General features: G+C 51.5%; 1 protein-coding gene, 1 long non-coding RNA gene and 2 other non-coding genes across 5 annotated transcripts in view; 3 read left to right on the top strand and 1 right to left on the bottom strand.

Moving 5' to 3' along the window:
* The first annotated feature begins 1,864 nt into the window (after nt 1–1,864).
* LOC117060224 lies at nt 1,865–4,577 on the top strand. Of its 2 annotated transcripts, XR_004427978.1 has the most exons (5): nt 1,865–1,960; nt 2,658–2,748; nt 2,965–3,026; nt 3,804–3,915; nt 4,454–4,577. It is a non-coding gene; the product is annotated as an uncharacterized LOC117060224 (long non-coding RNA). The 2 variants fall into 2 exon arrangements; XR_004427979.1 differs by lacking the exon at nt 2,965–3,026 and having other exon boundaries at nt 4,454–4,569.
* On the top strand, nt 2,048–2,118 carry LOC117060438. Its single transcript, XR_004427996.1, has one exon. It is a non-coding gene; the product is annotated as a small nucleolar RNA SNORD49 (small nucleolar RNA).
* On the top strand, nt 2,800–2,871 carry LOC117060442. Its single transcript, XR_004428000.1, has one exon. It is a non-coding gene; the product is annotated as a small nucleolar RNA SNORD65 (small nucleolar RNA).
* A 2,314-nt stretch (nt 4,578–6,891) lies between the features above and the next one.
* Nucleotides 6,892–14,356, bottom strand: part of LRRC75A (leucine rich repeat containing 75A) — a 29,771-nt gene continuing 22,306 nt past the window's right edge. The window contains 3 exon segments of the mRNA XM_033171738.1: nt 6,892–8,891; nt 8,893–8,931; nt 8,933–9,119. Coding sequence (XP_033027629.1) covers nt 8,502–8,891; nt 8,893–8,931; nt 8,933–9,119 — 616 coding nt within the window. The 3' untranslated portion in view covers nt 6,892–8,501.

A 14,356-nucleotide genomic window follows, 5' to 3' on the forward strand; every position in this document is an offset into this window, starting at 1 on the left:
CTGAACGACTGAACAACAACAACAACCTGATGTCTTACTATATAGAATGTGCTGGGTGTGCCCAGGAAACCCCTGGGGTCCCTTCCAAGTTTCCAACCCTTCAAGTCTATTTCCCCCCGGCTACTGTGTTGTAGCGGTTAGACTGTCAGACTAGGGACCTTTGAGAGTCCAGGGTTCAAATCCCCCCAACTGGGCCATGAAGCTCACTGGGTGACCTGGGGGGCCAGTCACTGCCTCTCAGCCTGAGCTACCTCACAAGTTTGTGGGGGTTAAATGAGGGTGACGACCCCAAGGGTCATCTAGTCCAACCCCCTGCAATGCAGGAATCACAGGTAGGTGTGATACTAGACTCCCTTCAGCCATTAGGTACATCTTTTATGGGTCTGCTTGATACAAGGGAAGTAGCTTTCAAGGTAAATATTTGCCCATCACTCCTCTTTGGATAACTGTAGAAACAGAGATCTTATCAGTTGCTTTATGATCGAGAGCCTATGGTAGTGGGCAGGTGGTATCACTTAAGGGGAGAAGCCCCCTGAATCAGCCTTATTACGCCATCCCAGCAGCCACCTGGTACAAAGTTCTCTCTGTCCGTCTCCAGGAAAGGGGTAGCAAATAAAACTACCAGTCTGGTAATCCCTGTTGCAAATGGATGAGGCCGCCCATGGAATAATGTATTGCTGGGTGGCCATCTGTCAGGGATTATTCCTGCAAGGGCTAGATGACCCTTGGGTTCCCTTCCAGTTCTACGGTTCTAGGATTCAATCTCAAAGAGGTGGGAGACTCCAGGGGCATACCCTCCAACATTTCTCCAATGGAAATAGGGACATTCTGTTTCATCATCATCATCATTTAATTGGGTTTCCCCAGCCATTCTGCGCAGCTTCCAACATATATAAGAACATAATAAAACATTAAACAACTTCCCTATAAGTTGGCAACCATCACGGTCTCCTGCAGGCATGAGTTCCACAGTTCAACTCCTTGCTGCACAAATAAGTCCTTTGTTTTATCAGTCTTCCAACATTCAGCTTCATTGGATGTCTGTAAATTGAGAGGGAGAAAAACTTTTCTGTCTGCTTTCTCCATGCCATGCATAGTTTTATAGGCCTTTACTCAGCTATTTGCTAAACTAAAAAGTCCCAGATGCTGCAAATAGGCGTGTTAATTTTCATTATATTTTTTCGGAAATGTGGAGAACTGAATTGAAACTTGGAAAGATGAGAAACTTGAGAGAAACCAAAACTGAGAGATTTGCCCAAATCAGCGATGCAGATACAGAAACTGACTAGGGTCCATTTATTCAAAAATGAGGTGGGAAATCGTGAAAAGTGCCGCATTAGGATTCAGTGGCTCAAATGCCAAAAAAGGAATGAATCAATGAATAAGTCAAGCAGAGGCACCTAACGAGATGCCCTCCAGATGTTGGGGGCTGCAGTCCCACACAGGCAGCGGCGCTTAAGGAGGGCGGGAGTTGCAGCCCCCAACATCTGGATATGCCCTCCTGAAATAAGGATTAGATCCAGCTCAGAAACGCAACCCCCCTCCCGGTGGCTGCACAATGGTTCTCTCTCTCTCTTCGCCCGCCTGCCGAATGACGAGCCGAGCGCTTTTCGCGGGCTGCCGCGGTGCTTGCTGGGAGCAGCACTCCTCCCTGGCTTTCCCGCCTTGCAAGGGAAGCCGGGGACTGGCTTCCCGCCGCGCACGAAATGGAGTCCTCGGCTCCTCCCAGAAGCCGCCGCCGCCGCCCTCCACCTCCCCCAAGATTCCGAGATGGTACGTTCGAGCCAATCAGCCGCCATTTCCTTTTTGCCGGCACCTCCCGCCCATCTACATGGTACGTCCCGAGCGCTTAAAGGGAGCCGCACGTGCTCCGTTCGTTCTTTCGCTCGCGCCGCTGGCTCTCTTGCGCTTGTGTCTGCGAAGGGGAAGGAGGAGACGATGAGGCCTTGCAGGCGCCGAGGTTTGTCCGCGGGGCGGGAAGCGAGGCCGAGCCTCGGGGTTCCTTCAGCACTGGGCCTTTTTCTTGGGAGGGGGGCTTCCCCCTCCGCGGGATGATGATGCCGTGATAGGAAGTGCCGTCAGATGCGAGAACTGACGAGAGATTCCCTCCGGCTGACCTCGGAGCAGAGCCACGCGGGCCGCATTTAACCCCCGCCCCAATAGGGTCCTGTGAAGAAGAAGCCCCCCCATAACCCCGCGTGAGGATGGAGGAGGGCGTGGGTGCCTTTGAGTCCCCCCCCCTGAAAACAAATGGTGGCGAGATCCGGTCTTGGCTGCGAGGCGCGGGTTGGCGCTCGTGGAGAGGCTGGATCTGCGGATCCAAGCGGAGGATCAAGGCCCACGAGGTTTGCAGGGTGACCAAATCAAGTTATTTTGGCTATCCCCCCACCATTTGAAATGACGGCCACGGGGGGGGCAGTAGGCTTCCGAAGTGCAGGGTTGTTGCTTTCCGGGTTATATACACCATAGGCTCATGGAATAATAGTGGGGGTTTATTTGGTACCCCGCCCATCTGACTGGGTTGCCCAGTCAATTGACATCACAGCTGGGCTCCTGCGGAACTGGATTCTTCCAGCCTCTTCCTTGAGCCAGTTACTTTTGAGGCGGAGGGAGCCCTTCACTTAACTGCCTCCCTGACATTCCCTCTCTTGTTGCAGGTTTGTTTCATTTGCCACGTGGGGCCAGACCCGAAGTGGCAGGAGGAGGATGGATCCTGACCCGCCTGCTTAGAAGCTAGCTGCCCTAAAGGTAAGCCTACAAGTCTCTGATACAGAGTAGTATTCCCTAGGGAAAGCTTCACAGTGATGAAACAACCTCAACTAAGCTGGAATTACCGTCAGACTTTTGCTGTTGAGAAGGTTCTTTCTGAGCAATCGCACACCCCAGTGGGGAGGAAGTGCAGCTGCTTCTGCCCCGTCCACAAAAAATAGCTCTGGTTAACAGGGTTGTCCTTTTTCTCTGCAGTGAGCTGAAGCTGTCCTCTCACAAGAGGAGCATTCCTGATTCCTGTAGCCCTGGCTTCAAAGGTATGAGGCTTTTTTTATTTCAGAAATGGGAGGGGAGGCTGGTGAGAGCAAGATCATTCGTTTTACTGCTGGAAGATAGCCCAGTTCACATCTAAAGCTATATACTGTAATGCTTCCTGTGAATGAAAATGTTGCAGCCAGAAGATTGCAGCTACTGTCAAACCACCTAGGCCAAGCCAGTTTGGATTAAAATAGCTCAGTAGAGCATGAGACTCCTCATCAGGGTCATGGGATCGAGCCCCATGTTGAATTTCTAGATGGCCCTTGTGATCCCTTCCAATTATACAATTTTATATATCGATGTTTGATAATGTCTATAATCCACCTGGATCAGGACTCATTTGTTTGGATTACTGTTCGAGTGATCCAAATGGATTTAGCACCAGGACTTGGGTTGGAGCAGCTGCAACCTTCAGTCTGGGAACTAAACTGGTTTGGGGAACATTTTTTCCATCTGAGAGCCACATTACTTTCTAGGCAACTTTACAAGGACCATGCAGGCAGAGGCAAAAGTGAATAGCAAGATTTATCTGACTTTATGTTACTGCCAAGGCAAGTAAGAAATGGCAGCATTGTTCAGACACATTCTAACCAAGCCAAAGTATTCAGGGTGTGGCCTGGAGAAGAGTTCTGAGGGCCAAATAGGTTGCAGGGAGAGTTCTCCCACCCTTGTTTTAGTGTTGCATGTTGAGCAGTCTGTTAAGTAGCAAATGTTGAAGGGGAAACAAATTGGACCTGCGCTCCTGCTGAAAACTAATTGTACTTCCTTATTCATAGGTGGTGAGAAGAAGCAACTGTTTGTTTTCTCCTCTGGGTGGCAGCAGGGTCAAGAACAGAGGGCAATGGATTTCCAAGAGCCTGGAAAAGCCAAATGCTTCCCAGCAAAGAGGTATGTGTGTTCCCTTTCCTGCACTTCACTGAGGCTTGGCATGTTAGCAGGGCAAATACATAATGACTGCCTTCAAAGCACTGCTCTCTGGTTTTGTAGCATCTCCTGAATTGCTGTGATGGGGTGAAATTAGTTAAGTGTGGTACCACCTGGCCTTAGGCAATCTATGCTATAGATCCCTTGCACCTTGCTTCTTCACAGTAGAGTGGAGAGGAGTGAAGATTAAATCTTAAGGGTCTGTGGTAGGGCTGAGCGATTTTGGGTGTTTTGAACACCACAATATTACAGTAATCACAATGTCTAAAAAAGGGTGGAACTATGTAGAAGCATTGGCTGGCTTCAGGTTTTTCCCACGTCGTGATTTTGCATAGCACAGACATCAAACTGGTTTGGGGTAATGATATAGCCCAGCCCTAGTCTGTGGCAGATGGTGTGGTTAACTTAAGCAGTGCTGGTCATGGTATTTCTACTGAAATGAGTTTGTAGGAAGGAGTGCCAGTTACTGTATTTACATGCGAATTTTCATGATGTCTTTCAGGTTAGTGGCTGATGACTTGTTACCACACACAGCTCAAAAGCTGCCTCCCCAGCATTTTCTTCAAGGCCGTCCCAGGTGCCACCACCTATATATATCTCTTTGCATATGGCATACCTGGTAGTGTGACTGACTCCTAGAAAACAAGTGGAGGCTCATTCCAATGTGTTTTGAAATGTCTCTTCTGTCTGTATGTGGCCACAAATATTTACGAGATGTGAGAGTGAATAAAGCTTATTTTTGAATTTACAACTTTCAGGTAGTGCACTGTTTTTTTTTATGTATGCCTGAGGGGAAAGCGTGCAAACAGGCTAGTCTGTGCCATAGGCAGTGTTCAAACTAGGTCAAATTCTCATTGTCTGCAGATGGTGGATTTCAGTTATCACCCTCTGCTAGCACAGCCATTAGTGTGGAGGGCTACAAGCTAGCCCATTTTAAGTAAAAACCAAGCCAGTTTGAGATGCTTCCAGGCCCTAAATGTGGTGGGGTTTGGAGAAGAGGTTTAGACTTTGGTCTATCACCGCCAGGATTGTGAGAACCACACATTGGAGGCCCATCATATCCTATGAGCAAGCAGGAGTGACAACCTGCCCACCGCTCTTTCAGAACTTTGAATGGCTTTTGTCTTTCCTCTGCTGTATAGCACTAGGCAACATCTGTCAGCTGTCAGCTACAACACCTTCACAGGGCTTAGTGGGAGTTAAAATACTATCTGTAAGGCACCAGGCCCTGTGGTGTAGCCATTGTCTTTGGGGGGTTTTCAGGGAGTGTTGCCACATGGAGTCTTCTTGCCCATCAACAAAGAGCAAGGCTAAGTGGGTAGAGGGATTTATTCCGCAGGTGGTGCTGTAGGTTAAACCACTGAGCTAGGGCTTGCTGATCAGAAGGTTGGCGGTTCGAATCCTGTATTGAGCTTGCTTATTTGCTCAGGCATCTGTAAGTGCAGTAGCTCACAGGAGAGAAACTTGAAAAATGTGCTTTTGTGTGAATTGATGCCTTGGCAGATACTTTAAAAACACTTAGGACCCCCGATGGAAGTTCAGTTAACCAAAGAGATTTTGCACCAGCAATTTGAGTTACCGGTAATAGTGCAAGAGAGCCTCATGCACAAGGTGTCCATAGTTTTGATACTCAGCTCCTCCTTTGATACCCCTCTTCAGGTAAAGCAACCTGGCCTCCATGGAGGGGCTTGAAAGCTCCCTTGTCCACTCAAAAGGGGCAGTGTGATCATTCCTGTATGGTGAATGGCTGATGGTTCCGAGACCTTGGTGAGCCTATCACAGACTTGGCCCTCCCTGTGACTGGCATGGTTAGTAATAATAGTCTTAAGCACTGCAGGCTGTGAGGCAGTAAACACTACGTATCTGGCAGGCAGCACATGTTGCTGCCTTCATTAATGCGCCTGCCTGCATTTCCCAAGCAGACAGGCACATTGATGATTACAAATTGAAGGCTGAAGCTGCGCAGGAAGCTAAAATGGAAGGGATGTAGCATCTCTCAGGCATGCTTGTGCAATGCAGCTTTCCCTTACTGCCTCCCCCAACTGATGCCATCCAAGGTAAAGGGAACCCTGACTTTTAGGTCCAGTCGTGTCCGACTCTGGGTTGCGGCCCTCATCTTGCGTTGCTGGCTGAGGGAGCTGGCGTACAGCTTCTGAGTCATGTGGCCAGCATGACAAGGCCGCTTCTGGCGAACGAGAGCAGCGCACGGAAACCGTTACCTTCCTGCTGGAACGGTACCTATTTATCTATTTGCACTTCTTTGACTTGCTTTCAAACTGCTAGGGTGGGCAGGAAGCAAGGACCGAGCACGGGAGCTCACCCCGTCGCAGGGATTCAAACCACCGACCTGATCAGCAAGCCCTAGGCTCTGTGGTTTAAACCCACAGCACCACCTGCCCAATAGATGGCTAATCTTAGCTGCTGGCATGTAAGCAATACTGTTGGGCCTTTTTTGAAACAGCCAGAGCTTGTGGTGGTGAGTTTTGTAACAGCAGCACTCCCATTCTGAGGGTGTTCTCAGAATAAGCCCAGATGCACAAGGGCAAAATCTGAAAGCACAAAGAAATTGGAGCAGAGCTTGGACTGCTGTTTGAAGACATGAAGGTGATCAACACAAAGTCACCCTCTTGGGCTCTCAGAATCCTGCCTTCGCTCTTCCAACCAGCTTCAGGTAGTGGGAGAAGAGCTGCTGCCTCCTGGGCTTTTAACAGAGGCCATTGGTAATGCAGTTAGGCCCCCACTCTGCCACACCACCTCCTGTCCTCCCCCCCCCCCCCAGTGCTTGCCATCATGGCTAGTAGGCAGAGGAAAGGGCACATTCTTTGGTTCAGTGTCTCCTTGCTTCAGCTTCAGCCTTTGCCTCTTAAGAGCACTATTGCAGGATTACCTCCCAGCACACGAGACGGAGGCTGTCGCTTAAGGCTGACAACTGAGAAACCCTTCTATTTAAATAAAATACTTTTATTGTTACGCCTGCTTGACAAAGCATATAAAAACAGTTTCAGCTACATGCAAACTATGACAACATTTGGAGCCACCGAAGGGGGTGGGGGGGGTAGGGTTAGGTTGGTCCCCTCGGGAGTGTAAAAGTGGGCACTCCAGTCAACTGAAAACGTGGTTTCATTTGTGCCATGGGGAAAACCTCAGCTGAAATAAGCCTGGTGTGTCCCGTCCCCCCCGGGGTGGGGTGGGGAAGAGAGGTGTTGGAAGCTGAAATAGGCTTTCCTCTATGAAGATCCTGGCAGACTTGTGCAGGGCCTCTGTTTCAAATTGTGTGTTTACCCAAATTAAACCAACTTAATGCATACAGGGCTACTGACTTAATCCTGGGTGGGTGGAGGTGGGGAGTGGTGGCTTACCATGTCCACAGGCAGACTGGAAAACGACAAGAGCTAATACGCTCACATGGAGCTGAAGTTCAGCAAGGCCTTAGCTGGCAAACGGTCCACTAGTGGAGGCCCCAGGGCTGCTTTTTGTAAACTAGTAACCCCCCTCTACGGTCTCCTCCTCTGTCACAGTGATGGGAAATCCAAAGAACCGAAGACGCCACACACGGAGAGACTGTTGACACACGACAGCTATTTCACACCACAATTGCGACATGAACATCTGGAAGCATTGGCTTGATTCCCTCTGGTATTGTCGCCAGCAGCCACATGTTGGTGGACCCCTGAAGCAAAGCAGGCCACACTTAAGCCCCAGCAGCTTTGGAGGGGGAGAGTGAAGCAAAGGGAGTTTTGGCTTTTCCTGCTTTGCTGGATCAACCGACCTAGAATCCGAGGCTCAGGACTGCAACTTTTGCACCTGCCTTGATTCCACTGAAACTCGGCGTGTTAAATTGTGAAGACTCAGCGGCAGGGGAGGGAGAGGCAAAATCCACTTATTTCTTGCATTGTTGGTGCTAGTGACAGTGTCTGTTCCTCTGCTGCATGTGGAAGGGGGGAGAGAAAGGCATTTTCCCAGTCCTTCTGGATCAGGCTGATTATATGCACTCCTAACATTTGAAAAATCCGCATTTCCCTCAGTTCTGTGGGATACTGGCCCCCTGCCTTTGATGCAGGATGAAAATCCTTTCCTGAAACTTCTACCACGAAAATACTTGGGAACTTTTTTTTTTTTTAAAGCAATCAATCTGTAACCACTATGAGGAACAGAAAATGAGCAAACGTGAAAGTCCAGGTGAAGAGTTCTGCGTAATTGGGAACCTACACCGGACAAAGACTGGCTCAGTAGTGGTGTCGCCTACTCGGTCTGTCTTTCGTTCTCTGGAACTAAAGAGGCTGCAGCACTAGCGATCTCCCCTCTGCGTTTGTCACAAGATCTTGGGAGTTGAAAGGCCGAGAGCATCACTAATGTGCTGAAAGGGGGCAGCCTACCTCCCCCAACCCACTTCTTTCCGTCCTCTTGTTTATTATCCTCACAAGAGGACCCTCCTCAGTATCCGTGGAGTCTGGGGCCAAGATCCTTGCTGCTGATGCTGCTGTCATCGGGGTGGGAAATGGGTGGGTGTCTGCCGAGAGCATTCTGGCCAAGTGAGAGGTGCCTGCACCTCATGTCTGAAGCAGCCCCGGGGGGCCCTCCTCCTGGTCTGCCACCTGACTCTCCAGCAGCCTGACCTCAATCGCCTCGCCTGTCTGCAGCACTCCGGGAATGGCAGTGCCCACGCTGCTGCTGCTGCTGCCGCCGCCACTTGCATCCTCATCCACGGGAAGCAGGCCCTCCTGACTCTCCAAGTCACTCACCTGGCCCTCCCCAAACTCCAGGATGGTGGGGAGGTTCCCCTGGGTGGGGCAGCGTTTCTTGAGAATGACCAGGAAAGGCTGCGGCAGGGAAAAGATGTCGACGTTGTTGCCCAGGTCGATCCATGTCATGCTGGGGAAGTTCCTGGGGTCCTTCAGCGCCTCTGTCAGGTCCCGCAGGATAGCCTTGGTCAGCCTGTTTGCCGTTGAGGGAGAGGTGTGGCAGGTGGGGCATGGGCACACAGGACGGGCAGCAGCTGCAGGAACACCTCGTCCGTCAGGTCCGTGAAGCAGAGCTCCACGTTCTCAATGTACTCCGAGGTCTGCTGGAGGTAGGAGATGACCCGGTCCAGCTCCTTCAGGGTCAGGGGGATGCCCGACAGGTCAACGGTGTTGTCCCGGGGATTCCCCACCAGGATCATTTTCAAGCTGCAAGAGAAGAGGAAGAGGGAAGGGGCTTCGTGAATGTCTCTGGCCAGTCCCTAACCCACCCTGCTGGAAGGTGGAAGCGCCATGGAGAACCTCTTGTTAAGGACACAAAGGGGACGAAATGGAAAGAAACCAAGCAGACATTTCAGGGCCAGGTGTAAGAGAGGCTCAAGCAGCCATCGGTTTTGGTCGTGGCTACGAAATTCCGATGTGTGCTCAGAATTCAGCCCGGGTTCTCCAAATGGCTAAAGCAGTCCACCTACAATTTCTAGGTTGAGTAAGCTGTCCTGTAAGGTCAGCAAGTGACAGAGAGGGAGAGAAACAGGTTCATCTCAACTTCAATATATGTTTGGATAAAAGGCACAGGCAGTGCTATTTTTTCTAGGGGGGGGGGGGGAATTAGTTAACCCTTGACCAAATAAATAGTTAATCCTCGACTAGATAACCCATAGGATCACTGTCAACTAGGATTCAATCCTACAGAAACACAGTTTATTTTTTAAGTTGGGGGGGGGATCCACCTCACAGGACAAAGACCCTGGAGCCCCTCAACTCTATAATGCTCTTGAAGAGCATGGTAAGCAGCTCAGGCAGCGGCGGCATCTCCCCCTCAAACGTAATCCGCCGTCCAGCAAAAGGGCTGCAGAGGTTGTGGCTGCCAGTTGCTTTCGAGGTGCAAATCTGCCTACGAAATCCCTTCCTGTGGCTTTTTAAGCACCGCCTTACCCCACCGTGCTGCAGAGCCTGACGTTGCAGTGGAGAGTCTCTGCCAGCTCAGAGTTGGCTGCCAAGGCCAGCTGCTCTTCCTCACCCTGCAGAGCCACCTGTGGGCGGCCACTGAGCACCCGCCTTCCCTGCTTGGGGGAAAGGGCTCACTGACTCACACGAGGACCCTTCTGAACACAGGAGCAGGCAGGCACAAACCCGCAGGCAGTGGCGGAGTAAGGCTCCGCGGTACCCGGGGCGGCAAAGGAAACGCCCCGGGGGCGGGGCGTCGTGACATCACATTGTGACGTCATGACGCTCCGCCCCCAGGGCGTTTCCGGGGGTGCCGGCGCCGCTTCTGCAGCCCTCTTTTAAGCCGAAGAGCTCGCTTTTAAGCTCTCCGGCTCAAAAGGAGGCTGTGGAAGCGGCGATCCGATGACAGAGTGCGCCTGCGCGCGCAGGCGCACTCCGTCGTCGGGCCCTGCGCTGCCGCTCCCAGGGTGACGGATGGAGCGGCAGCGCGTGGGAATGGTGGGAGGGGGCTGCCTCTTGTCACCCCACGTGCCGCTGTTCGCTCCGTTGCCCCAGGAGCAGCAGCACCGCACACACCGTGCGCTGCTGCTCCCGGGGGGACGGAGCCAGCGGCAGCGCGTGGGGCTGACAAGCGCCGGCCCCTCCTGCCACTCCCCACGCTGCCGGTCACCCTGGGAGCAGCAGCGCTGCACGGACGGGGTGCTCCCTCGGCCGTGCGCTGTTGCTCCTGGGGTGACGGAGGGAGCGGCAGCGCTTGGGAATGGCGGGAGGGGCTGCCGCTTGTCACCCCCATGCGCCGCCGCTCGCTCCTGTCGCCCCGGGAGCAACAGCGCACGGCCGAGGGAGCACCCCATCCGTGCAGCGCTGCTGCTCCCGGGGTGACCGGCGTTGCCTGGGGAGTGGCGGGAGGGGCGCCGCTTGTCGCCCCCACCCGCTGCTTGTCGCCCCCACCCGCCGCTTGTGGCCCCTGTCGCTCGGGGGCGTACCGCCCCCAGCGCCCCCCCCTAGCGACGCCCCTGCCCGCAGGCGGAAGCCGGCCAAAAGCAAGGCATTCATCACAAGGATCGTGGCTGGAGCAGAAGGCAGCCCAGATGTACTGTTGTCATCAGCCCACACAGGCGCCTCAAGAAGCTTCCTTCTGGGCCTCAGATGTGGGGGGGGGGGGCTGAAGGATGCGGAGTCACCTAGTGAGCCACAGAGGCGCGTGGAGAGCATCCAGCCACGCTTTGACCACTCAAAAGCAGAACAAGTCAGGTTGCTCCTTGAATCAAGTGAGGGGGGCGGAAGCACAGGCACAGCCAGACTCCACCAGTTACTGCTGGCTGACTTCTCCTGTCCCAATCCAATTGTACGACGCAGCACTGCTGAAAAGCAAGGAGGTGGGCAGCTGTACACCCTGTACACTATCGCCTTGCACCATGGGGCCCTCTGCTCTTGCTCAGAGGCACACACATCACTGGTTTGGTTGTTGTTGTTTTTTAATCCGGCGTTTCTCCCATCCAGCCCAGCCCTTCTGCTCCCGACTGAGCTACTGTCCGTCTGAGATTCGTTGGGGAGGGAATAAAACAGAATACTGGGCATCATGATGGCTTTTCTCTCTCTTAACGGAAGACCATCAAATGAAGAGTTGCCCGCACAGAAAACCAGAGAGGGTCTGTGCCCTACAAGGGAGGGGTATTCCTGCCTGCTCCTGCTGCAAACCCAGCCAGTCCATGCCCCCCACTCCACCCCGGCTGAGGGGCAGCTGCGGCCAGGAGAGGCTTCTCCTACTGGGTGCAGAGCCCTTCTGGTGAACTTGAGAGAAGCATCCGCTTTAAGACATAAATAATTTGTCCCCTGTGATGCTAAACAGCAAGGAAGGGAAGCCAATTCAGATGCTTGCCTGCCTGCTCTGACCTTCCCGCTGGCTGGCCAGGAGTCAGCCTTGCCAGAAAGGGCAGCAGAGAATCTGAAGTGACAAGTGCCATTTGTGCCGCTAAAGCGAAGGCAGCAGCCTGGAGGGACACATCCGAGAAATCAGCAGGAGGTGAAGGAGTTTGCCGCGGAGGCTGGGGGTGGGGGAGGCCACCCCCTGGCGCTCGGTGGCTGAGAACACAACTAAGGATGAGGCTCAAGATGCCCTCAGGATCTGGAGCCCTGATCAAGACCCCAGGAACCGTTCCAGCCCAGCTGCTACCCAGAACGGTTCAAGTTTGGCAAAAAGCATGGAAGAGGGGGGAAGCTCCCTTTGAAGAGTCGCCCTGTAAACATTCCCCCACGTGGGGAGGACGGGCTTGTCAAATTTCCATCCTAAAGTTGTTCCCCACTACCGAGCAACAACAGAGGAAGGATGGCAACTCCTGCGAGAGACAAGTGCTGTCTCTGCTTTTTCCAGAGGAGCGATTCCACCCACCTGGGAGCTCGCCTGCCTCCCATCACAGGCCCAGCCAGCCAGTGTTGCATCGAAACTGCAAATTACTGCATTTTGCTCGAGAGAGAGAGAGAGAGAGAAAGAGAAAGAAAGAGAGAACCGCTCCATAAACAATCCTGTTGCACATTCCTTCCTTGCAAATGGAATCCACTGCCTTGCTGGCTCCACAGACTGGCTGTAGTTATGTCCACATGTAAAAAGAAAGTGCCAGAAAGCAGTGGCAGATGGGAACCCTTATATATATATATATATATATATATATATATATATATATATATATATATATATATATTATATATATATATATATATATATATATATATATATATATATTTGGGGGGGTGGAGGTAGACTTGCAGGTGCAGGTGTCCAAGACTTTTCAAGGGCCTGGTGAGCAGAGGGTGGATATCAAGGCGGCAGCTGCTGGGAACGGACCTTTTCCTCTTGGGCAGTCCTTGTGGTTCACTACCAGCAGCCTCTGCTCAGGGCATTAAAATGCAGGTGCTGCTCTGGGAAAGTGAATGCAAGTATTTCCTTTCTGACTTTAGCATGATACGGAAACACAGAGCCTACCAATTTGTTAAAGGCAAATGTCTCCTCCTGCCAGTGTCACGCAGTCAGTAAAAAAAAACGTGTGTTTATTTTGTTGGAAAATGTTTTACTTTTTATCAAATAAAATATTTCTGCTTCCAATTGTTCTGAAACTATATAAAAAGTAGGGTGAGGGAACTTAAAAGCCGGAAAATGAGAAGGAAGGAAGGAAGGAAGGAAGGAAGGAAGGACGGACTCTGATGGAATGGGAGAATTGGGTTGCTGCAAGAGGCATCAGGGGCCACATGCAAAGGGGTCAAGGGCCGCATGTGACCATATAACTAGACGTTAACCAATCATTAACAGCTAAGAGTAATCTATGTAGAGATTCAAGTATTTTCTTCTGAAATTTTAGCCAGAAGTTAAGTATCTAAAAGACAAGGCCAGAGTATTAAATTTTAACAACGCAACGAAAAGCATACATTTTTATTCTCTTTCTTTTACTGCCTTCAATAATAACCCCACAAAATAGTTCTTTCCGAGAGGGTTCATGGCTTAATCACATCATCTGCTGCTTCAAAAACCCACTTCAATTCGTAGGATCACAAAATCAATTCAAAATCACAAAGAGGAAGCGGAGGGGATCCAGGTCACCGTGTGTGACGCTGCAGCAAACGCCTCGTGTGCCCGATGAAAAAGAGGCTCTCCGTTAAAGAAATAACCCCTAGATAAATTAACATTCTGCCTGAAGACAAGAACTACAGGAAGGCAGGAGGCATCTTCTTGCCCCTCCAAGATCAGCAGGGATTTCCCCCTGGAGGGAAACTTCAAAGTGTTTCCAATTTCTCTTGACAGCAGGTTGGCAGATGAAGCCAAACAGAAATTAATCTCCAATTAATCTGAACAAAGATTAGAAGGAAGGCTGGTGCCCAGCCAGGATCACTCAGGGTGAGATGGGGTTTTTTTGGGGGGGGGGGGAAGTAAGGAAGCCAGGAAAGAACCCCTACCAACCCCTGTCTTACTTACCCAGCAACAGAGCATCTCCACCCTAGGCACATCCTGCAACCTGCAAGCTCACTTGCTCCTCTGGCTCCTGAGCTCACAAGAGGCTTCCGTCCGCACTTCTAATATACCTGTCAGAGGGAGGGGAAGCCTTGCCTTTATGCACAGTAGGCACAAAATAAAATAGGCAATAACAATATGCTTAAATATAATATAGCACCGTGTATCGCAAGCACTACAGCAGGCAGAATAACCATTACGTGCCCCCCCAGGCCCTCAGCAATTGTCAAGCACTTCTCCGGGGGGGTGGGGTGGATAGGAAACTTGCTTTATTGTATTTGTACGTCATGTTTTAAGGCACCTCGATATCCTGTGTGAGTGGGCGGCATATAAACATTTTTTTTATATAAATCAGCAACGTCAGCACAGAGAAGCAACAAACAGCTAAACCCAGCCACGTTTTGCAGGGAGAGGCTGGCACAGTCTCTGCACTGTTCTTTCTGCAAGAGGGGAGATTTACAGGTCTCCAGGTGGTTATGAAGCCAACCCTGGAGGG

The sequence above is a fragment of the Lacerta agilis genome, chromosome 15 (assembly GCF_009819535.1).
Source record: "Lacerta agilis isolate rLacAgi1 chromosome 15, rLacAgi1.pri, whole genome shotgun sequence".
Lineage (NCBI taxonomy): Eukaryota > Metazoa > Chordata > Lepidosauria > Squamata > Lacertidae > Lacerta > Lacerta agilis.